This window comes from Epinephelus lanceolatus, chromosome 15 (genome assembly GCF_041903045.1).
Source record: "Epinephelus lanceolatus isolate andai-2023 chromosome 15, ASM4190304v1, whole genome shotgun sequence".
Classification (NCBI taxonomy): domain Eukaryota; kingdom Metazoa; phylum Chordata; class Actinopteri; order Perciformes; family Serranidae; genus Epinephelus; species Epinephelus lanceolatus.
The window spans coordinates 11,837,385-11,860,257 of NC_135748.1; the positions used below are offsets into that span (position 1 = coordinate 11,837,385).

The 22,873-nt window shown below is 40.8% G+C and overlaps 1 protein-coding gene across 2 annotated transcripts; it reads left to right on the forward strand.

Annotated features, from left to right (window-relative positions):
- Positions 1 to 243: 243 nt before the first annotated feature.
- On the forward strand, positions 244 to 21,739 carry mia2 (MIA SH3 domain ER export factor 2). Of its 2 annotated transcripts, XM_033641791.2 has the most exons (28): positions 244 to 490; positions 689 to 822; positions 1,938 to 2,024; positions 2,214 to 7,005; positions 7,155 to 7,382; positions 7,671 to 7,771; positions 10,884 to 11,015; positions 11,277 to 11,298; positions 11,465 to 11,553; positions 11,755 to 11,826; positions 13,149 to 13,259; positions 13,378 to 13,449; positions 13,576 to 13,680; positions 13,901 to 14,023; positions 14,251 to 14,439; positions 14,578 to 14,668; positions 14,823 to 14,890; positions 14,997 to 15,067; positions 15,149 to 15,250; positions 15,359 to 15,455; positions 16,040 to 16,107; positions 16,354 to 16,439; positions 16,576 to 16,689; positions 18,329 to 18,487; positions 19,563 to 19,718; positions 19,939 to 19,991; positions 20,105 to 20,282; positions 20,367 to 21,739. In XM_033641791.2, the coding sequence occupies exons 1-28, from the start codon at positions 370 to 372 to the stop codon at positions 20,588 to 20,590; spliced, it is 7,845 nt and encodes a 2,614-aa protein (XP_033497682.2). In that variant the 5' UTR covers positions 244 to 369; the 3' UTR covers positions 20,591 to 21,739. The 2 variants fall into 2 exon arrangements, with proteins under 2 accessions (XP_033497682.2, XP_033497683.2); XM_033641792.2 differs by lacking the exon at positions 18,329 to 18,487.
- The last annotated feature ends 1,134 nt before the right edge of the window (positions 21,740 to 22,873 follow it).

Sequence of the window (22,873 nt, forward strand, 5' to 3'; positions counted from 1 at the left end):
CAGCTGTAGTCCGAAGTCCACAAAAAGTCCACGTTTTACCTTGCCAAAACAATTATATGTCGCCATGTTTGTTTATTTATTTCACTGTGAAATTTAAATTATAAGAGTTCCCCTTTTATGTTAAAATAAATAAAAACCTTTGACCAGTGACCAGATAATGTTTAGTATTGCAAGCAGCTCTTGGATGTTAATAATTATCCTCACGCTAGCCTTAAGCCCATATCTTATCTCAGCTCTCTTACTTAGCATTGAGTCTTCATGACAGCAGCAGCTTAGAGGCAATGTCCACTTGCCAGCATAACTGGCTGGAGTTATTTTTAAGCTATTATGGGCATTTTCTCTTGATACACTCCTGTTAAATCAACAAGAATGACTGTTTCACAGGCTTATAAAATCCTGTGGGGTACAAGCATCTTTTTTATGATTTTACCTCACTTAAATCTGGGATTGTTGTCTGACTACAAGATCTGTGGAGATTCTGCATGTGAAAGTAAGTCCTACCTACTAATATATAATGCCAGTTTATAATAGCCTATATATTTAGTTTGTATACAATCAGCCACATTTAAAGCTTTCTTTATCATGATATTTTTTACTGTTTTCATGCATACATTTAATCAATCTATCCAGTTCTTACTTAAATTATGTCTTTGTGTTTGTCTCGTTGCTATTACGTGTGTGTTTGTAGGCTTCATGAGCAGAGTGCAGGCCATCAAGGACCACCATGGTAAGGACTGCCGTTTCCTGAGCTTTAGACAAGGAGACACATTCTTTGTTTACCACAAACTCACTGGAAAGAGGGAAGACCTGTGGGCAGGCAGCGTGAGTTTGATATCTCCATCTATTTGCCTTTATATCTGCCTTATTCTCTCTTTAAAGCAGCATATAATTAATCAACTACCGAATGTAAACAATCCCTCATCTCAGGTTCTAGGTTAAACAGATTAGTCTTGATTATAATACAGATAGTTTAGGTTTTCAGCACTGATTGGCTGAGTCATGTTAACGCTGCATCTGATAAACACAAATGTCTGAGAGCTCTGCAGTTCTTTTACTTAATGATGTGATTATGTACCATGACAGACAGAATGATAAACACTAATCTACATATTAATGTGCTGAACCAACATCACCCCTACTTGTGAGTCTTTTATTTTGGTAATCATTTTATGTAGCCATTGTAGAAGAACTGCTCTGCTTTTCAGTGACATAACATGAAGTTATTGATTAAGGTGAAAATGATTTTGTTAAAGTATTGACCCATGTGACACCATTCCTCGCACTGAATTTTAAACCATGGTAATTTGAGTAATGCTCATCCACCACTGCTTTGAGTGACCTTTGGTTTAAGCAAAGATTGAACCAATGTGAGCTAACCCTATTTATTTATGTAACTGTGGAGTGTTCAACACAAATCTATACCTGAATGCACAAAAAAGTGATTGTTAGGAATCTGAAGAAACATGAAATAAGCAAGCCAGACTGTAGGTAGTTCTGAAAATGTGAAATTGTCAGTGTAATGAGTTCAAGACAAACTGACATCAAACTCTCAGATTAGGAAAATATGTCAGGATTTAGAAATAACAGAAATTAAAGTTTAAAAAATGAGTTATGTACAAACAGAGCTGGTTTGGAGATGATTGTGTTTTGTTTACAAATATTTTTGCATAAGCTCTCATATACAGCAGAAGCAGATATTTGATATAAAGTTAAAACAGATACCAGAACCACTGTGATACGAAATCCACATTGCGTCAAGAGTCACCTCAATTTTTTTATTTTCAAGTATCTTACTGAATTCTTAGAGTTCTTATACAAGCCTCTTTTCTGATGGGACTGTAACTCTTGTTGCTGTTTGCTTCCTCCTTCATTTTTTTCACAATGCTGCCAGGGCTTCACAGAACTGTGATCACTGCTCTGCTTCCTTTTGATTTCAGATTGACAAACAGTTTGGTTATTTTCCAAAGGATGCAGTGCAAGAGGAGCAGGTTTATGCTACTGTGGAGAAAGTAGTGGAGACACAGGTAAATAGACTTTGAGATTAGACGCTTTGAACAAAGCAAACTCTTTCATAATAACTATAGTTTGTGATTGTAAATCAAAATAGAATAAATAGTGAATTGTTGCACTGTTTAGTGTAGTATTTAACCCTCAATTAGTGGGTGAATCTGTACAAAATAAAGCCTTATTCCTTATTTCCTCTCTTCATTCAGAAATCTGATTTTTTCTGTATGGATGAGTTTGGTTACCCCATTGACTCCAGTCATCTGGATAGTGATGATGATGGTGATGATGATGATCAGAAAATCCAAAACCAGGAGTCAGAAACCACCCAAACCACTCTATACACCGATGACACAAATGCTGAAAGTCTACAAACATCTGAAGATCCTTCTACAGAATCTCCAGTTTCAACACAGGCAACTGAGGCCACACTGACAGAAGAGGACGAAAACAAAAATACTGGTGACGCTGCTGCCAGGACTCATGAGGAAGCACAGGAGACTCCTGCAGCTCCGAACGAACAAGGTGGGTCTGCTCCCTCTTCCTGGCTGGGTTCTTCAGTGACAGGATGGTTAGGTCTTGCTAAAGAGGAAGAAGCTGAAAATTTGGCTGACGGAGAGAAAGAAGATGAGGGAAAGGAGACGCAGGCCGGAGCTTCTGTCGCTTCTTCAGTGACAGGGTGGCTGGGGTTGGGAGGAGATGGAAAACCTGATGATGCTATAGAAAGTAGAGAAGAAGACGGAGAAAGTGATGATTCTATTACTTCAACCATGACCGGGTGGCTTGGCTTTGGAGGAGAGAAAAAAACAGATGATTCAGTAGAAAAAGAGCAAGGTGAAGAACGAGACAATGAGGAAGAACCAGCAGAGAAATTCAGGAGCAGGAGGATGTCTCTAGATTTAGAAGGCAGCCAATTACATGAAGAGGAGAAGAAAGAGATGGGGACATTGGGTTGGCTAGGAAATGGACTGTCGAGTACGCTGGGGTTTGGCATTACTGATCAGGAGTCAGGACGTGAGACAACAGCTGAAATAGAAGCCAAGGAAGACGAACAGCCAGAGCCTGCTTCTTGGTTGGATATGGGGATTGGGGACATGTTAGGCTTTGGGAATGACAAGAGTGAAGTTGACGAGAGCACAGGAAGTGGTTTAAAGGAGACAGAAGAGGACATAACCTTAGAACAACCAACAAGCTCAGAGAATATGGATACCAGTCAATCACAACCTGCACTGACAGAGGAGATAACTACAAATGAACTGGAGGTGGAAGAAACTCAGAATGACCAAGATGCCCCATCAGAGATTAGAGTCAGTGCTGACAGTGATAATAATGATATGATAAGTACTTCAGACAGTAGCAAGGATAGTGTCTTCCCTGAAGATGCAGCATCCAAGATTGATCAAAAAGATATTACGCCTCAGACTAAGTTAGAGAGAGCGCCCAAGGCTGTAGGTGAAATGTCTTCGAAGCTCAACAACAGTGAGGAAGAAGAGGAAGATAATGCTTCAGATATTTACATGGAAGAGAAAAATGTCCTAGACTTGGAAAGATCAGAAGAAATGGAAGGTAAAGATCACGAGATGCCCAAATCAACAGAGAATGAGAGCGAGGATGAAAACAGAGAGCGAGGGGAACAAGACATTAAAACTGCAGGTGACACTGATCAGGGTGTTTTTACACAATCTGACATAAATTTAGGGCCTGATGTGAGTTCTGTGGATTTAACTTCAAACTCCATGGGAGGATCTGTAGGCGAGGTTGAGGACAAAGCAGATGACATTGTTGAGGAAGTTGCCGAAATCCCAAATCAGATCAATCAGAACACAGAGGAATCCACAGATGCGTCTATAAAAATTAATGCAAGTAGTCATGAAGGTGAAAGGAATGATGCAGAAACAGGTGTTCTTCACAGAGAAATTTCCACGACTCAGAATGATGACTCAGCAGAACAAAGTCAAGTCAGCAGAGGTGGCGAGAGTCAGCCTTTCTTATCATCAGGCGCAACTGTGGAGAGAAATGAACCAGTCTATAGTGAAGATGACAGTTTACCTGCTCACAGTGTGGAAACCAATCTTGAACACTCAGAATCACTTGCTATGACTGATAGTAATACAGATACAGAAACACAGCAGGGTGAGTTAGGACTGGAGGGGGAGCTGCACCCTGTTGAGGACAGCTCTCAGGAGTTTGACTCATCCCATTATACTGATGGAGGTACTGAAATGATGAATGAAAATGCCTCAGAGGAGGACAGAAGAATGTTTTCCACTAGTGAGAGCACAACACAGATGGAAAACAATGCAGATCAGGACTTATATCTACATGTGCAACAAGGGGCCACACAAAGTGCTGGTGATGAACATGAGTTAAAGGAAACTGTTAAAGACACAGAGAAAGACAGTGAGGACAAAATCCAGACAATTCAAACTGAGAAAGAGACAATAGAGACTGAGAGTGATGAAGAAGAGGAGTCAAAGCAAGGGGAAAAGCAGGGGGAGAGGGAAGAGATAGAGGAAGAGGAGAAACTGGAGGAGGTAGAGGAGATAAATGCACAGGAAAAACAGCAGGAAGTGGAGGAGGAAAAGCAGGGTGAGGTCGAAGAGCTAAAGGAAGAGGGGAAACAGGAGGAGGTGGAGGAAAAGGAACAGGAGAGGGTAGAGGAATTGGAGAAGGAAGTGGTGCATGAGTTGAGGGAAAAGGAGAAACAGGAGGAAGTGGACGAGATAAAAGAAGAGGACAACCAGGAGGAGGTGAGGGAGTTAAAGGAAGAGGAAACTCAGGGGAAGGGAGAGGAGTTGAATGAGAAGGAGAAAAATGAGGAGATGGAGGAAACAGCAGCGGAGAAGATGCAGGGGGAGATGGAAGAGCTAAAGGAGGAGGAGAATCATGAGGCACTAGAGGAGTTCGAAGAAAATAAGGAACAGGAGGAAGTGGAGGAGATTAAAGAAGAGGACAACCAGGAGGGGATGGAGGAGTTAAAAAGAGAGGAAACTCAAGGGGAGGGAGTGGAGTTAAATGAAAATGATAAAAATGACAAGATGGAGGAAATGATGGGAGAAAAGAAGCAGGAGGAGATGGAGGAGCTAATGAAGGAGGAGAATCAGGAGGTGGTGGAGGAGTTTGAAGAAAAGAAGGAACAGGAGGAACAGGAGCAGATTAAAAAGGACAACAAGGAGCATGTGGGGGAGTTAAAGGAAGAGGAGGATAAACAGGAGGAAGTGGAGGAGTTAACAGAGGAGGAAAGGCAGCAGACAGAAGAGTTAAAAGAAGAGGAGAGCAGGGAGGAGTTAAAGGGAGAGCAAGTACAGTCTCATTTAGAGGTGGAGATAGAAAACACCCTCCACTCTTTCCCTCACACTCAGAAAGACATTGACAGTCCAGAATCAGACAGCAACGAGAAGGAGACACAAGACGAGGACAGCTCAAAATCTGTGCTCTCCAAAACGTCCACAGAAACTGAAAAGAGACAGACTGAAAACCCACAGATGGTAGAACAGGAGAGAGGGGGAGAAACACAGACACAGGAGAGGGTGGAAGAGGTGAAGGATAAAATGGCACAGGAGGAGGTTGAGGAGAAGCAGGAGATGGAGAATGTGGAGGATGAGAGGAAGGGCAAGGAGGAAGAGAGGGGCCTTAAATGCTCAGATGAGCTTTGTCTACAATCGAGTGAAGACGGATTTGCGAGGGACAGAGATGGATATGATTCTGCAGATAGGTTGAGCTCAGGAGATGAAGCAGCAATGGAAGCAGAAAAACAAAATCCAATGGCTGACAATGATCAAATATTAGCAGGCAGGACAGGAGTGAGTCAAACGGTACCAGCTGAAAGCATGGAGAGAGATGAGGCCGGAATATGGGAGGAGGAGGAAAAGAGAGATGATGACGAGAAGGAAAATGATCTTCTTTATTCAGGTGAGAGTGGCCAAAACAGCCTTCCTGATCAACTGTCATTCGGCCAGACAGCTGAGAGCAAAAAAGATGATCAACTGGATTCTGGTGAGGCAGACAACACTGACCTTTCTGATGCCAATAGGCTCCATCAGGGGGATACAACTGAGCCTGAGGACACTGGAACCAGCAGCAATGGGATTTACACTGAGAGGAAAACAGAGCCAATTCACACTGGTCATGAGACAGACTCAGAGGAGGACACTGTCAGGGAAGAGACAGAGATAAACATGAGGCATGCCCATATGCAGATGATGAGCCAGCATCATAATACAATTGATTCTGAATTCAGGACAGAGGGAGGAATAGATGTAACAGTTTTGTCCAGTGACCCTGTGATATCTGAGCAAACTGTTCTTTCTGATGGTCGCAATAAAGAGACAGCAGAGACTGGAGGTGGAGGCGCATTCGGCCTTTTCAAAAACGCCTTCAGTTATTTCAGCCAAACACCTGTCGCTGAAACTGAGGGATCCACAGAACCTGCCCCAAGTTTGGATTCTAACACAGGTGAGGCATCCAATGCACAGGCCTCTCTGACTCCTCAACTAGAACTGGATTCAACCACAGATCCAAGTCAGGATTATATACAAGAGTCACACACAGAATCTCCCATCACAGTGTCACAACAGCAGCTGCAGCCTTCTCCTCCCTCTACAGACACTCAGACATCCTCTCCATCCCAAACCCAGACCCATTCTCATCCCACAGAAAGCCCCCTCCAAACAAAACCCCCGACCAAACTTTACAAGAGCCTCCTCGCCTACATGAGCGCGGATGAGACAACAATTTTGACAGAACTCTTTGGGCGACACAAGCTGCAGTTCTTGGATTACATTTTAGGAAGCTCAGAAACCACGACGGATGACCCCGATAACGATGAATCGATATTGCTGGATATAGAAAGACTTCTGCATTATCACAGGGAGACGCTGGTCGCTCCTAGCATGAAGCTTGCAAATGCTCCGCAGGAGGATAAAGGAAAGACCAGAGCGCTCATCGCACTTCAGAAGCTAGAAATGCTGTTGGCAAACGTGAGAGAGACTTTAAGCACAGGTGAATCAGACATCAGTAACACAAACCATCAAGGTTTCAAAGATCATGGCTGACATCAATGATACTTTAAGTTAATCTGATATTATTTATTTGGCATGTGTTTTTGACTGGCATTGATGAGAGTGCATGTGTTTCCCTACTGAATACAGCTGAGGCCAGCTGTGTTGGTGGATCCTGCTCAACCCACAGCAACAATAAGGAAATGGCCACTGAGGAAGACAACAATGCTCAGAGAGATGAATGGATGGGGCTGGACAAACTTAGTGGAGGTACAGGAAATGAGAAAAGAGGAGAAACAGGGAAAAGAAGTGAAAAAGAGAGAGTGTCCTCTGAGTCCCATCCTCACATTCAGCCAGGACCACCAGAGTCACTGGAAGGTATGGATGACTCAAGTATCCCTCAATCAAAAAGGATTTAATCATGATTCAAAGAAACTAAGCAATAACATATGAGAAGGAATGCTACTCACCCTGCTGCATCCTCATGCCAGCAACAGCCTGGGACATAATGACATGGTCAAAACACTATTTACTTTTGTTTTTGAAGAAGAAGCCTACATTAATACATTAAAGATAAAAGCTTTGGCTCGAATTCTAATAATGTATAATTGTGATAAAGTGAAAAGCTATTTTTTTTTAATTCTGTAATGTCTGCTCTAACTCCAGGGGCAATGAAGCAAATTAAGGACTTTGTTCTTCTGATCACTGAAGACACAAACACTCATGTTCATGCAGTGAGGGAGCTCTTCATATGGCTTACTGTACAGGTAAGAGTTGTAGGTTAAATGATCAAAGCCAGAAATGCAATTTGTTTGTCAAGTGACAATCAACTACAACCCTGATTCCAACAAAGCTGGGACACTGTGAAAAGTGTAAACAAAAAAAGAGTGCAATGATTTGCAAATCCTTTTCAACTTATATTCAACTGAATACAGTACAAAGACGAGATATTAAATGTTCAAAGTGATAAACTTCATTGTTTTTTGTAAATATACACTCAACTCTGGGCTAGATGCCTGTAACACAGTCTAAAGGTTGCAACAAAAGGCTGGGAAAGTTGTGGAATTCTCAAAAAACACCTTGAACATTTCACAGGTAAACTGATAACTGATAACAGATTTAAGTTTCATTATTGGGGCATCCTCGAAAGGCTCAGTTGTTGACAAGCAAAGACGGTGCCAGATTCACCGCTTTGTGAAGAACTGTGTCAGCAAATAGTCCAACAGTTAAAGAGAAAATTCTCTCAATGCACATTTGCAAGAAATTTTGTGAGTTCACCATCCATATCCATAATATTGTCAAAAGATTCAGAGAATCTGGAGAAATCTCTGTACATTCTGTAATGAGTGTTGTTAAAAGAACAGTATGTCAGACAGTGGTTAACATACAACTGTACCAACTTTTTTGGAACATGTTGCTAGCATCAAATTCAGAATGAGTGTTGATTTACCAAAAACAATACAGTTTATGAATTTGAACATTATATTTGTTGTTGTTGTACTGTATTCAATTTAATACACCCCAAAAAGGATTTGCAAATAATTGCATATTGTCTTTATTTACATTTTACACTTTTTGAATTGGGCTACATGGCTACAATGATGCATGGCTGCATCATCTTTCAGGTTCATTCCTAACACCATCAAATACAACTTACAGAGGTAAACCTGTTGTGTTTGAGAGGGATGTTTCATCATTGTACAAATAGTGCTGTAAATATGTGAATCAATCATTAAAATCCTAACAGATTTAAAACAATCGCTTTTTACTTGGTGAAAAAAGTCAAATGCAAAAACATTATTTAGATTAGATATTATGACTAAGATCAAGGCAGGATCCATTTCGTTCCTGTCACAGTTTAGTTTTAACATGTTTTGTCAGTAATTCAAAGTTTACAGGTATGGCTAGTTTTAATTCATTTGTAGGCTTTCTTTGGGTCCCTCTGGGTGGCCATTTGACCTAAGGACCCTCTGACACACCTTCAGACGTCCATACAGCTGTGGTTTAAGTGTATGCATGCTGTGGATCTGGTTCTTTAAGACACTGAACTTGTGACATGTTGATGTGACTCTGCCTGCGTCTCAGCTGTCAAGCTGGCCTGGTCCCGTCATCCCCACTCACATTCTTTAGTGCTGGTGGGTCCATTACACATATTGGGCCAGCTGGCAGCCAATCTGCTCTAAAGGCAAACTGTTTCAAATGTTTTAAAAGGACTAGATTCTCTTGTTTCAAATGGACGAAAACGACGCTGAGTCGGTGAGTAGGCTACCTTTTCAAACATTTGGTGACTGCGTCAAGTCTTCACTGAGGTATGCCCTATTTAGACCAGCTTGTTATTACCCTGCCGCCGTAAATCAACACAGGTGACACATGGACATGAGCTGCTTGAGAAAGATGCCTTTTTGTGTAAAAACATTTTATGTTAAGTTTGAGATACGTATGTAAGTTGTTCTGGAGATTGTCATGTACGACATTGAGAGCTCTCCATTTCGCTTAGTGACACCTGTTTCACTTGGTGTCACTTTAAAAGTGCTCCGATGTGCCAGTGTGGCATTTTACAATTGGTGACGTTGCGGTTGAACCATTTACACTGGCGGGGGTGTAATTATATCTACTTGAGCCTGCGAGTGCTGAAAACAATGTAAATGTATTTCTCAAATCTTCAGATATATTTCACACATCTTATTATCATCTCCTGAAGCAATACTAGTCTAGTGGAATCTTTACGAGGAGTATATAGAGAGAATCCAACATCCTCCACCCCTACGACGTGCAATTTGACGTGGTCCACTCTCGAGCGTCAGTGTTGTGAATAGGATGTGAAATCGCCGCTAGCCCGGGTAGATGGCTTCAGTTTCTGTTCCTAATGTCAGTTTTAAATGACAGATATCATTAATTTAATTACCAGATGAAATAGTTGGGAAATGGCGGAACATACGGCGAGCGACCAGTTGGCCAGCAAAGCGGTCGACTTCCAGGCGACGGCGGAGGCTTACTACAGTATCGCCGTGGAGAAAGTGAAGGATGTACGTTATGTGGCAGGTTTCGTTAGCATTTCCTAACTAGCCGCCGCAGCTGATACAACGTAGCGTTACCGGATTGTCAAGCAGTAGAGTACAGGTCATTTGTTATGGCTGAGTACATCTTTTAATGTTGGACAGCTCATGTTTGACTACATGTGTGTCGTGTCAGTGCTGTAAATCAGCTGTCAAAACTACAGTGAGATATTCAGTCGCTTTCTCAGAGGTGTTTGTTATACTCCCCAGAGTTAGCTTGTAATAGTTAGCTAGCTAATTGATAGTAACGTCAGTAAGTCTGATCAGGTGTTGCTGTGCTTTCCTGTTGTTTCTTATATTTAATCTTAAATATGGCATGTGTTTTTTAAACATTTAATCCTAGTAGATGACTCTGTTACTGCTTTCTAGAAGTTACTATCTACCTGTACTTAGTTTCTTTAACAACTGTCTAATAAACTGTTAGGGCTGGGTAGTCAGGGATAACTACTTGAAATACCAGCGAACAAAAATTTGAGCTATACATTCAGTGGTCAGTTGAAAGAACATTAAAACTACTTAAAGATGCTTTTTAGAAGTGTAAGGAGCATAATCCTGACCTCTGAAGCAACAGCTGTTTTGTGGGTCTCTGACTGCTAGATCTCTCATTTTTAATTACATTCACCGCAATTGATTAGAAGTAGTTTGCAGGGCAGTCAGGCAGCACTAAGAAGCCTTACATCCACAATAAATATTCTATTGTGTAAAATCCAATAAGTTAAATAGAGTGAACCATATGTTGTTCCCAGACTTACAATGATCTCACTTCTTTTTTAAAAGTTGTTCACCAAAACCAACTCCTGAATGATCTCTCCTCTTTATTTAGGTTGTATCATCACTGCCTGATGACATCAGACCGGGGCCAGACCTGTACGGGGTGCCATGGGAACCAGTCATTATCTCCAGTGTGGTGGGGATGGTGACAATACTGTTGTTCACCTGTAGATGTTATAGTTCTGTGAGTACACAGCCATGTATATACAGTACGCACCAACGTCCACCAACATACTTTTGGTTTGGACATAGACACAAAGAGACCTCATTTGTTCCTTTGACAACTGGCTCATTTATCAACTGATTGGATCCCTTTAATGCAGTAGCAATGAGATTAAACATTGGCTGATGGTATGCCACAAGTGGTTCAGAATTATATTTGATCTTGGCGTCACTCCTTGAATGACTACCTGTTTATTGTTGTTTCCTTCTTATTTCCCCACAGGTAAAAAGCAGAATGTATCGAAGTAAGTTCTCACTACTTATTCTTTACTATCACATTTTTGTGACTTGACAGAAATAAAACTAATACATCACTAATTGCTTTCAATTTAATCTCTTTTTTTTCTTTTTCTTTTTTTCAGAAATAACTGAAAAGTAGTTTGAATAAGCCTTGTATTCCCTTGTTTTCAGGTAAAGAGCAGTGGATGGCTGGGCAGGTTGCACAACTGCTGGATGAGAAATGTAAAGTCCTTGAGACTCTCAGCAAATGTCAGCAAGAGGTTAGTGTCGCCCCTACCATCTGGTACCATACGTATGGTGTCTGAGACGTAATCAAAAAAGCAGAAACTCGTCTGTTGCAAAATCATTGCAGAAAATTGGCAACATAAGCTCAAATTCTGATGAAATGCATTTTTGTTATGGTCAGCATGAGCCTGCTTTAATTTACTGAAATGTATTTCCTCACGATGTGTCATTTACAGTATGATGACCTGGAGAGCTCCCTGAGGGACAGCGGCATCTTGACCCAAACTCAAAAGACAGAACATCTGGAGGTAAGTCAGACAGAAAAAAGAATTCAAGGGAGATTAAGTAATGTCAAACAACCTAGAAACCAAAACCATACTGCTAAACTACGGACTTCTTTATAGTGTTTTGCTGAGAGTTTATTGTTATTTATCATATGTGACCTCAGTCTGTTAGATGTGTTTTCAGTCTATGGTATGTTTTAAATGATTTATCAAAACTGCAGAGAGTTCTTGATGTGTTTCATTGTGTGCACATTTCTCCCAATTGGCCAGATGATTTAATTTAAAGATATATTTGGCAGGATTTTCCTAAAAAAAAACACTTTATAGACTCATACAAAAGTAATCCATCACAGTCATCACTTATGACCAACTAGAAGTCTGTGACTGTGTATTTTTCTGCAGAGACTTTGCCCTCTGCCTGTAATTTTTTTTTTTTAATGTCCTTTTTATTTTGCTATGTGGACGTCCCTTGAGACAGCTCCCAGGTTAGGTTAGTTAGTAACCAGGGACCAGACTGTAAGCAGCGCACGACAAAGCTATGAAAATCACAGACACAGTGCCAAAACCCCCCCACAAAATTAGTGCATGAGAGTGAATCTGGAGTCTGCTTTGAGTCTGTCTTTTTCGCTGGCAATAATGTTTACAAACTGTAACCAACAACTCCTGCATAGTATACCTTACAGTTAGACTTGTAATAAATTATTTTTTTGCCACTTGGGGGCAGTGGATACCAGTTGTGAGCACAACATTGACACTGTCTTTCAAGTTGATGTCATTAACTTGTTAGCAAACAGTTGCTTATTTATACATCCATTAGTTAGGGAGCAACATTATCATTTACCACTTGGCCATTACAATGGTGTGTTTTTAACCTCTACCAACTCCTGTGAGAAATATCGCGCTCTTCAGCTGCAAATAACTCCACTGTGTTCACCAGCTAGTCTCTAACTGTGTCTGTCTGCTGTTTGGTGCAACAACAACACTATAAAAGCAGTGAGAGTGAACCAAAACAGTAAAGTTGTGGACAGAACAGCTGAACAATGAGTTGAAACTCACTGTAAAGCCAAAGGGATGTTGCACATTCAAGTGATAATTATCTTTAGGTTTGTCACTATGGACAACCACTTTGATATTGTCATTTGTTGCATTGTTCTTAGAAAAATAATGATAACAGCCAGCTGCTTTACAAAAAAAAAAAAAAAAAGAAATTAATGGCCTTACCAAATTTGGAATGATGATTAGTCAAATTTTGACGCTGTGATCTGACTCTGAATGTGCTCTCACTCCTTTGCTCATACCTGAAAGATTTTTCTGTTCACACCTCATGTTTTTTCTTCCTCCTCCAGGTCAAAGCCAGACAGTTGGGACATGCTAAAAAGGAGCTGGAGAGGGATCTTAAACAACTGAAGGATCAACTGGAACAACAAAGAGAACACAGGATGGAGCAAGAAAAGAGAGTAGGAGCATACACACGACTATCAACAATACCAACGATAACATCTACAATTTTGATTCATGAATCACATCTAGTGTGAAATTGACAGAGTGAATTATGTTTTTTGGTGATCCTTCCAGATAACAGTGCTTGAAGAGAGCATGAAAACGTTTGAAGAAGAAATCAAAGACCTCCAGTCACAAGAAGAGCAGGTACCGTCACCTAACCTCTCTGTACCTTTAAATTCTTGTCCTCTGCTCTTTGCTGCTTCGTCTTTTCCTCCTATGCTCTGTACCTCCATGTTTCTCATGACATTATTGTTGTCTGATTGTCTCTAGGCACAGACCACTCTGAAAGTGTACAATATGAACAGTGACAGACTGCAGAGGAATCTGGAAACAGCTGGAGAGGAGAACACACTGCTGCAGGAAAGCAACGCTCAGGTAGGATGCTGCACACACACGCTTTAAAGTACTGCTGAGCCATTTTGTTCCATTTAGTCCATCCAGTCACATTCTTTACTGGATTTCTGTTTTTTCTGTGAATTCTTTACAACCTATGTACACAGTATTGCTGAAATCTGATCTGTTCTGGGCATAATTCATATCTTTGTCTTCCCCTCTCTGTCTCTATTCCCTGTGTTCCTTCTCTTTGTCTCTGCAGCTGAGGCAACAGGTGGAGGGATGGGCAGAAAGAGTGAGTGAGTTGGAAGCAGAGATGAGCAGGTGTGAGGCCGCCCACAGTGGGATGCTGCAGGATGTGGCCAACAAGGACGAGCGCATAATGGTATGGTTGGTTCTAGCATTGCTCATAGTATATTCTAGCTACTTACTGTATAATATACCTTTAATTTTCAAGTAAAAACTGGGTTTAAATTAATGGAAATATCTCAAGAGCTACTACAGAAGAAGACTGCAAATTAATGTAAAAGATTGACTTAAGCTAATCCATTCAGTTATATTACTTTGTGTTGTTAGAAATAAGTGTGACACCAAATATGTGCATGCTTCCAGTCCTTGACAGATCGGCTGCTGAGGATGAAAGGTTGGGATTCAGACTTGGAGGAAGAGGAAGGTGCGGAAGGAGGAGAGAAGGAGACATCCAATGGCACAGCAGGGAGAGGAGGAGAGAATGGACAAGAAGATATTGTGGACACACAAGGCCATCTCCAGAAAGTCCAGAAACTTATCTATGCTGCTAAGGTATTTGACAAAATTGGAGACAGGCACACAGTGTTAATGACACTGAAGGGTTTGGAAACTCTCCGGACTCATTCATATGAAACACATCTGTACACTTTACTCATTTCCTACTAATGTTGGTTTTATTTTTGTGTCTAGCTAAATGCAGACCTCAAATCAGTAGATGAAGACAAGGACAGAATATTTGCAAAACTCAACGATGAAGTCAAAGCTAAAGAAGACCTGCAAGGTGAGTCAACTTTACTCTGTTTTACGCAGATGGATATGTAAAAGATATCTGATACAGAACAAACAAGTCTGACAAAGCCCATGTTTACATGATAATGTTATGAATCTGTGCAACATATAAACATCTTTGTGTTTGTTTTTATTTTTCCCTCTAGTGAGCATTAAGGAGATGAATAATGAGAAATTATCTCTGCAGTCAGACACTGAGCAGTACGCCGATCAGGTAGTTGACCTCAACTGTATATTAGTGTAATAATTTGTTAAATATCAACATCCAAAAATCCACATTCATTTGCTTTAGAATTAATTCCTCTTCTTCTTGTGTTCAGGCCCAAAGATTACAGCAGAAACTCCAGATTATGACAGAAATGTACCAGGAGAACGAGCTCAAGCTGCACAGGTACAGTATAGACATACAGATAAATGTGCAGAAGTAACCGTAGTAGTCGTCCAGGATTTTGATGAGTGTGTGTGTTTGCAGGCTGCTCACGGTGGAGGAGAAGGAGCGCATGCAGAAAGAGGAGAAGTTAAATAAGGCAGACAAAAACATTGCATTGGCCATGGAAGAACTCAGCAATTACAGGTAGGTGTTTCCTCAAAGTATTACCAAATACACTGACAATGCACGATATGCATGATACATTTGTAGAAACACCTGTAGAGTCTCACCTGTATGTAATTTTTTCTGCAGACAACGAGCAGAAGAGATGGAGGAAGAGCTGGAGAAAAGCAAACAGTCTTACCAGACTCAAATATCGGCACATGAGAAGAAGGCTCACAATAACTGGGTCAGTAAAACACCTCAAAAACATGGAATGGAAAAAATTTAGTGTCTTCTTCTTCTTCTTCTTTTTTTATTTACAACCAAATAGATGTCAGTTGATGTTGTTGTGGCTGTGGTGGTTTGTTTCTCCATTTCCTCTCTTTCACTGCAGCACACATCTACTGGTACTCAATCAGAGGTTTCTTAAGCCCTATTTGCACGTTACTAGTTTTACAAGGGGACCTCATGATAATGATTAGAAATGATTCCCCCTACTTTTGTGTTTTGTTCTGGGCATTTGCACATGATAAGTAAAGTCTGTATTTTTTACTCAGACTTACTGACATTATCCCCCAGATATGATGTTGAGGCTTTGCGTAACATCCACATCTATGCTGTATAGCAAGATGAGCCTCCTGAATAAGTTGTATATTGTGTCATTCCTACCAGAGGTCCCCAGGTAATACTAGACCTGTGTAATTAGGGCTTTAGTCTATAATGTTATGAGTGCTGGATCCAGTTAACTTAATGTTGTACACAGATCTTAACTGTATCTATATCTATGCACGTGTCATGTTTTGTTACTGATCTTGGCTTGATTTTTTTTAGCTGGCAGCCCGAGCAGCTGACAGAGACCTATCAGACATCAGGAGAGAGAACGCTCTGCTCAGACAGAAGTAAGCATACAATAACTTAACTTGAATTGATAGAAGGTTAACGTGTACTTAAAATTGTCTCTTTAGAACGTATTCATGTTTATGGACCATGAGACCAACTGTGGTGGAATTTTTAAAATTATTCTTAATTCCATAGAAATATTTGAGATGTTTTCATCTGTTCTTCGTATAACCATATTGTGTACATTACATATCAGGTCCAGACAATGTTTGTCATGTGTTGACTTTAGGTGTGTTTGTTTACAGGCTAACAGACACACAGTTTAAACTTGATGCCCTCGACAAAGATCCCTACGCCCTGAACAGCCTGGCTAGACCACTTCCTTTCAGAGGTTAGCACACCCTTATAAAACAAAACATGCGTTATCAAACTTACATCATATTCTGTGGCTACTGTACCCCAGCCCGGAAGCAGCAGGCCACAGATTTCCTTGACTTTGCACTCACCAAACTACCCTTCACCTCCAGCTGAGAGGTCACCATACGGTCCGTCTCCTCTGGGTCGACCTGCATCTGAAACCAGAGCTTTTCTGTCTCCTCCTACATTAATGGATGGACCACCTGCTAGACTGTCACCTAGAGGTATACACACACACAAACACACACACACAGAAAGCCACAATCCACATATATAGTGACAGTATCCAGGTTAGGGTACACCAAACCAGATGAGACCCCCCTAGGATGATGCACAAAAACACAGCCACTATAAACATAAATATACTAGTCCTCATTTTCATTCATATACTTCTAGGAAATTCTCAGAGTATCTTCTTGTGTTTAAGTTGCAAGTTTATATATTTCAAAGGAAAAGTTCATCCCAAATACCTATGTGTATATCAATTAATCATCCTGACTTACGTTGAATTCGTGGACAAAAAATTGTTTTCATTGCATGTCTCCGGTGAACATGGAATCCAGAAATGTAGAGAATTCTTGATGAATTGATGCTGTAGGGGTCTACGTTTAACAACAGCAAAACTATGTGAAAACATCTGTTTAAAAACTCACAAAACTGGTGCAGTATAATCAAATTGATGTAGTCGTATGGTCAGTACACCCCAAACACAGGCATTTTTGGCTAAAACCGCACTATTTAAAGCTGAAACTTGATCTACACTCTCTTTACAGTCAGACCTCATTGACAAAAGCAGTCATTTTACCTCACTGACGCTGGAGCTGCTGGTCTACCACTGCCTTGATTAGTTAGTTTATTGTAATTATGTGACTTTGGTGTTTTGAAGGGTTGGCTCGGATTCACCGAATTCACACAATAACATGAACAAACTACCAATAGAGGCAGCAGGCAACCAGCAGCTCCCATGTTCAGCGAGGCAAAATTACTGGTTTTATCAAAAGAGTCTAGCTTTGAGGAGAGCTTTGATAAGTTTCACTTTGAGTTCAGTTTTGAATAGTCAGGTTCTAGCAAAAATGCATATGTGTGGGAAGTATTGAGCATATGACTGGATAAATGAAACTTAAATTATACTGCACAAATTGTGTGAGAGTTTGTAAAAGATGTTTTTATATATTTTTGCTGTTGGTAAGGGCAGTCGCCCAGGACTTCAATTCATCAAAAATTTCCTCAGTTTTTGATTCACTGCAGGCTAGGCGAAGAAAACAGTTTGCTTCACAAAGTCAACGTAAAGTAGTTGATATACAAAGATAATTTGGGGGGTGAAGTATCCTTTTAAGTACAACCGTATTCTCTGTTGTTATTTATAAGCCATTATCTGTATCATAAGGTTTTGTTAATTGAAATTACAAAACATTAATCCTCTTTACATTCAGTACATTTGCCAGTCCAGTCTCACAAAGTCATCGCAATAAAGACTTGCAGCATGTTGGAGATGACCAGCTGGCTGTAGCATGTACAACTGTAGATGCTCAAACATGTGTAGCTGCATGGTCTGTATGCTGGCATGATGTTAGCACTCTGCAGAGTCCATGGCAAAATAGTGTAATTTGATAATATGTCTTAAATCTCATCAGTTCATTCTATTTGACATGACACTTTCTCTTTGTCTCTGTGTTTCAGTCACATTTATTCTGCCCTAATTGTCTGATATTTTGTCTGCGGCCGATTGGATCTGCTTCTTCCCTTCCCTCTTTCCCTTCCTCTCTCTGTCTTTCTCTCATGCTCACCAACATCTTCAATATCTCTTCTTTCATCCCTCTTTTCCCTTGTACTGTATCTTTCCTCCGGTCCTTTCTTCCACAGTGTCTCGCTGTGCAATGGAGCCCCAAGGTGGCCAAGGAGAGATGGAGCGGAGTGGAGGTCCTCATTCAGACAGTGGCTCAATCTCTCCTACATGGGAGAGGGATCGCAGGGGGCCCCCACCAGGACCCCCTGGGCCCCCTGGGCCCTTAGGACCTCCAGGTGTGTTTGTGAGAGAGACAAAGAGAAAGACATAGTGTGAATCAGTAAGGTCTGGTGGGTCTACCTGTAATGTTAGAAAGGCCTGGTGATGCCCCCATAACCTGACCAGCACTGACCTCTGAACATATCAAGGATACGATTTAGATCCTATTAACAGACATGAGTGGGTTTCCTTAAATTGCCCTAAAACTAATCAGGTAAGTGCTAAAGTACTGAAACTCCTTCAAGATGATTTTACCAGCATTCCCTGTTTATTATGTTTGAATTTAAACAACTGTTTATATGAGCTGTTATGCTGTTTATGATATTGTATACTGTACTGTATACTCCATGTCCTCAGTCTTGTGGGGAGATATTTGCATGTGGCACTGCTGGGTTTCTGCTGTGTCATCGACCATTCATCATGGTCATCATTATACACACGTAAAAACTTCACCTGACTTTGTGGAACCATATATACATTGATTTTATTCAGGCCAGATATTTCATGTATGTTCTGAAAGCGCCATGGCGCTCTGTCTGCAAACTTATCAGGAACTTAAGAGGCATTTTCACAGCAGAAATATTGATGTACAGCAGTTAATGCATAGGTGTGATATTAGTTAAGATGGAATGCAGCCATCATTGAGGTTATTAGTGGCACTTGTGTTTGGCAAGTCAACAGTCAAAGTCATATGGTGTGCATGTGCATGTCAAATGCATGTTGACGGTGCACGTGTATTGTGTTTAATGCATTTTGAGTTTTGACAATGGAAACTACAGTTGTCTGTGAAGCTCTGTGATAGAGGTGTTTATATTAGATCATTTATCACATGAGGGAGGGAGGGAAAATTTAGCTATAAACACTTTTTGTATAACATATTGTTATGTTCACCTTCAAAGGTAAAAACTCAAAATTCACATTTTCCTCATATTTCTTATTTTTCAGGCTGTTATATGCACCAAACTCACTCAAACACAATGGAGCAACCTTCAAAAATATCAACATGCAAAGAGAGAGCTGTTAATATAATATTGATGCATCTTCACATATCTGAGTCTGTTTTCTTTCTCTCTTACTGTGTCTTTATCCCAGGCTACATGTTCCCAGAACCAGGAGGTCCAATGTACAGGAGACCTCCACCTCCTCCAGGAGCTCTGGGCCTTTTGCCTCCTCCTGGCTCTCTCCCACCCGGCCCTCTCCATCCTCGGGGTCTCCCCCCAGGACCCCCTCACCCTGCAGACTTGGCAGGTGAGTCGCTGTGATCTGTATAGCTGCTTGTCATGTTCTCATCTATAGTGTCCTGCTGTCTTTAAGTCTTTTGGACTGCAGATAGGTGAATGTTCACATACTGAAACTGATAAGAAGAATGCAAACTTTTGTGGGTTTTTAGATGTGTTGGATTGCAAACTCGAAACAAAAAAACATGAACTATCTAGTTAATTTCCTCTTTTCATTCATTTCAATGCAGATGGCTCATACAGAGAAAACAGCCATGGGCCTGGTGAACTTGAGCACAGAGAGGTAAGAGATTGATAAGAGATTATTTGTGTGTTTTTGAGGGATTTTGTGTGAGAAGCTTGTGTGTTGGGATTGTTGATCCTGCATCTGTAACATTTCTGTATCTGTGTAACCAGTCTGGTCCTGGTGAACGAAGGACTCCCCCTGAAGCTGATCTAAGGATGGGCGGCCCACCCCCTCCTGGACCCCCAATGGGTCCCATGGATGGTCCCTTTCCTCGCAGAGCCCCCTTTGGACCACCACCTCCCGATTTCTACCCTCCCAGGGGGCCTGGGGGCCCTCCTATGATGCCTAGTAAGCAGCCACGGCCACAACTCTATTTTTCCCTAAATGTCATCAGAGTTAACCTAACGCTCTTTCCATTTCCTCTTTCTTCAGTGTGGGCCCCTCCACCGATGATGTTCCCGCCTCGTTTCCCTCCCGGTGGACCTCCTCTTCCTCCTGCTCCTCATCCTCACTACGGCCCACCAGTGCGGCCCCCTCTGCCCGACGGCCACCCACATCCTTCCATGGGTCCCCTCCCTCCTCAGCAGTCCATCCCCTCCCCACCACACAGCCAGTCGCCAGAGGAGCACACACCCTCGCCTGAAGACGCCATTTGAGCCTGACCAGGTTTTCCACTCGAGCTGTGAGATGACGCATTTCTGGTTCAAATTTAACTCAGCAGTAGACGGATGTTTGGGCGGGTTGCTGTTTCCATCATTCTGTTATCTTTAACACCTACATATTAACCAGGAGGATTTATTTAATGAAGAGTGTTTGCGCAGGGGAAAGCCTTCAGCCTTCACAAGCCCACTTTGTTGCTGTTTGTCTGCTTCTGCTCGGTCTTTATGCTCTATTCACATCCTCTCTCCTCTCTCTCTCCTGCCCTGTCACTTGCCTTGTTTCCCTCTGTTGCTTTGCCCTATCATCATCCAGCGACATTCCCTGCAAAGTACTTCCTGTTGTTGTGGACTCACGGTGACAACGGTTATGTTCTGTTGTGTAATTTCACAGGCAGCTTAATCTGTACGTCTGTGTGTGGGAATGTTGCCATGTGAACCAGAAACAGTTGCTTGTTTTCTTGACAATGCCAGAATGGTTTTCAGTGGCACTTAGGTTGAAATGTGTGCATGTAGGAATGCTGTATGTGTGGTATGTGGCAGAGAATATGTGTGTTTACTTATGGAATCAGTCAACATTTCATCCCAATGGCACAAAAAGAGAAATCTAAATGATCTTGGGCTATCATGGAAAAAATGCCTCTTTTTAGGCCAAATACAAGATATTTTATTACACCAATGTTCTCGCCATTTTTACCATAATTTAAAAAAAAAATAGCCCTTTAGTATTTTCGTAGTTGTTGACCTTGATTCGACTATACTTAAATCAGAAAACGTCACATCTTGTCTCCTGAGATGATCTTAAACTCTAAATATTCCTCAAATGAGAAAGTTTCTTAAAATATATCATTAAAGTGCATAACTGATGGCTCCCCTGTGGAATTAGTGGCACTTTGCCTTCATCAACAAAGCTATTATTTAAAACAGCAGCAAGTAAACAGTGTTTCTGATGATGTTACAGTGACCTGCATATGGCCAAGGCTTGAAAAAGTGGCTTATAGTAGCTGCTTGTATTTTGTCGAAGTAAGCTGTGTCAAGTAAATGGACTGATTGGAAGAGAGGCTACGTTCAGAGCCAGGAAGATGACACCCATGTGAATTTTGTAAAAAGTGATTATTACCAGATAAATAAAGAGTGTCAAATTGTCAATGTCTCCATAATTATATTATTCATGTTGAATTTGTTGTGCATGGAGCAAACTCATCAGAGGCCTCCAGGGATAACAGAGCATTGGAATGTAACTGGAAGTCAAGTTTAGTTGGTTATCAGTGTTTTCTATAATACTGTACATATGACATACATTGGTAATGTTTTAAATACAGTAAATATATAAATGCAAAATATACCTTAATTTATTGCAACCTTGATTGTACAGCACAATCCATATGCAATAATCTCTAAATATCTGACCAAACTCCTGTGATGTGTCATTTTAAACATTAACAGAACTTTTATTTGAAGATGAACTTAACATTAAGAAAATAAATTTGTGACTATGCAATTTAAATTACTTGTAAACTATAGATAATTCTGTAGAAGTTTAGATGTGAAATTTAAATCAGATTTATTGCAATTGCTATAAATAGTTGCGATTTTAGTGGGAATGGGAACATCTGGAATATGATTTGAAGGCTGGCTGTGACATCTCAATGCTATGTTGTGACACATTTTGCCTTTTATCAAAAACAAAGCAGCTCATGTAATTTGGATATTGCAGTTGGCCATATTGCAATTTTGATCATGTTTCAAATAATTAGGCTGCCCATATAACATCTCTGAATTCTGAATAAATATTCATATGCTGCTTTCCCCTAATTCATGAAAATACAGATGATACATACTGACTTGGAGAATATCAACTCAGTGTTTGTGGTAATAAGAAATGCCCTACTTTCAACTATATGTTTTAATATCATTCATATTATGGTATGGCTAATTGACAGATAAAGTAACTTTCATAGAAATTTGTTCTGATACACAGTGACAACAGACCTTTTTCACAGCAGACATTTTGACATGTCAAAACAGGAAAATCATGGGTGTAGCATAAGATGTTAATGTTGGCTCCATTCCACTTGGGTAAACCAGAAACTGGGTTCTTGTATTCCACATGCTGACAAAGTGACATTTCTTTGTGGGACACTTATTGGAACAAAGCCATCATTAATGTTTTTTTGTTCTACAAACACAAAATCTGCTGTGAGACAGACCTATTAACCTCTCTGCAACTTATTTTTGGAATAAGACCATTAGTCAAACAGATTATTGTGGTGAATCATAACT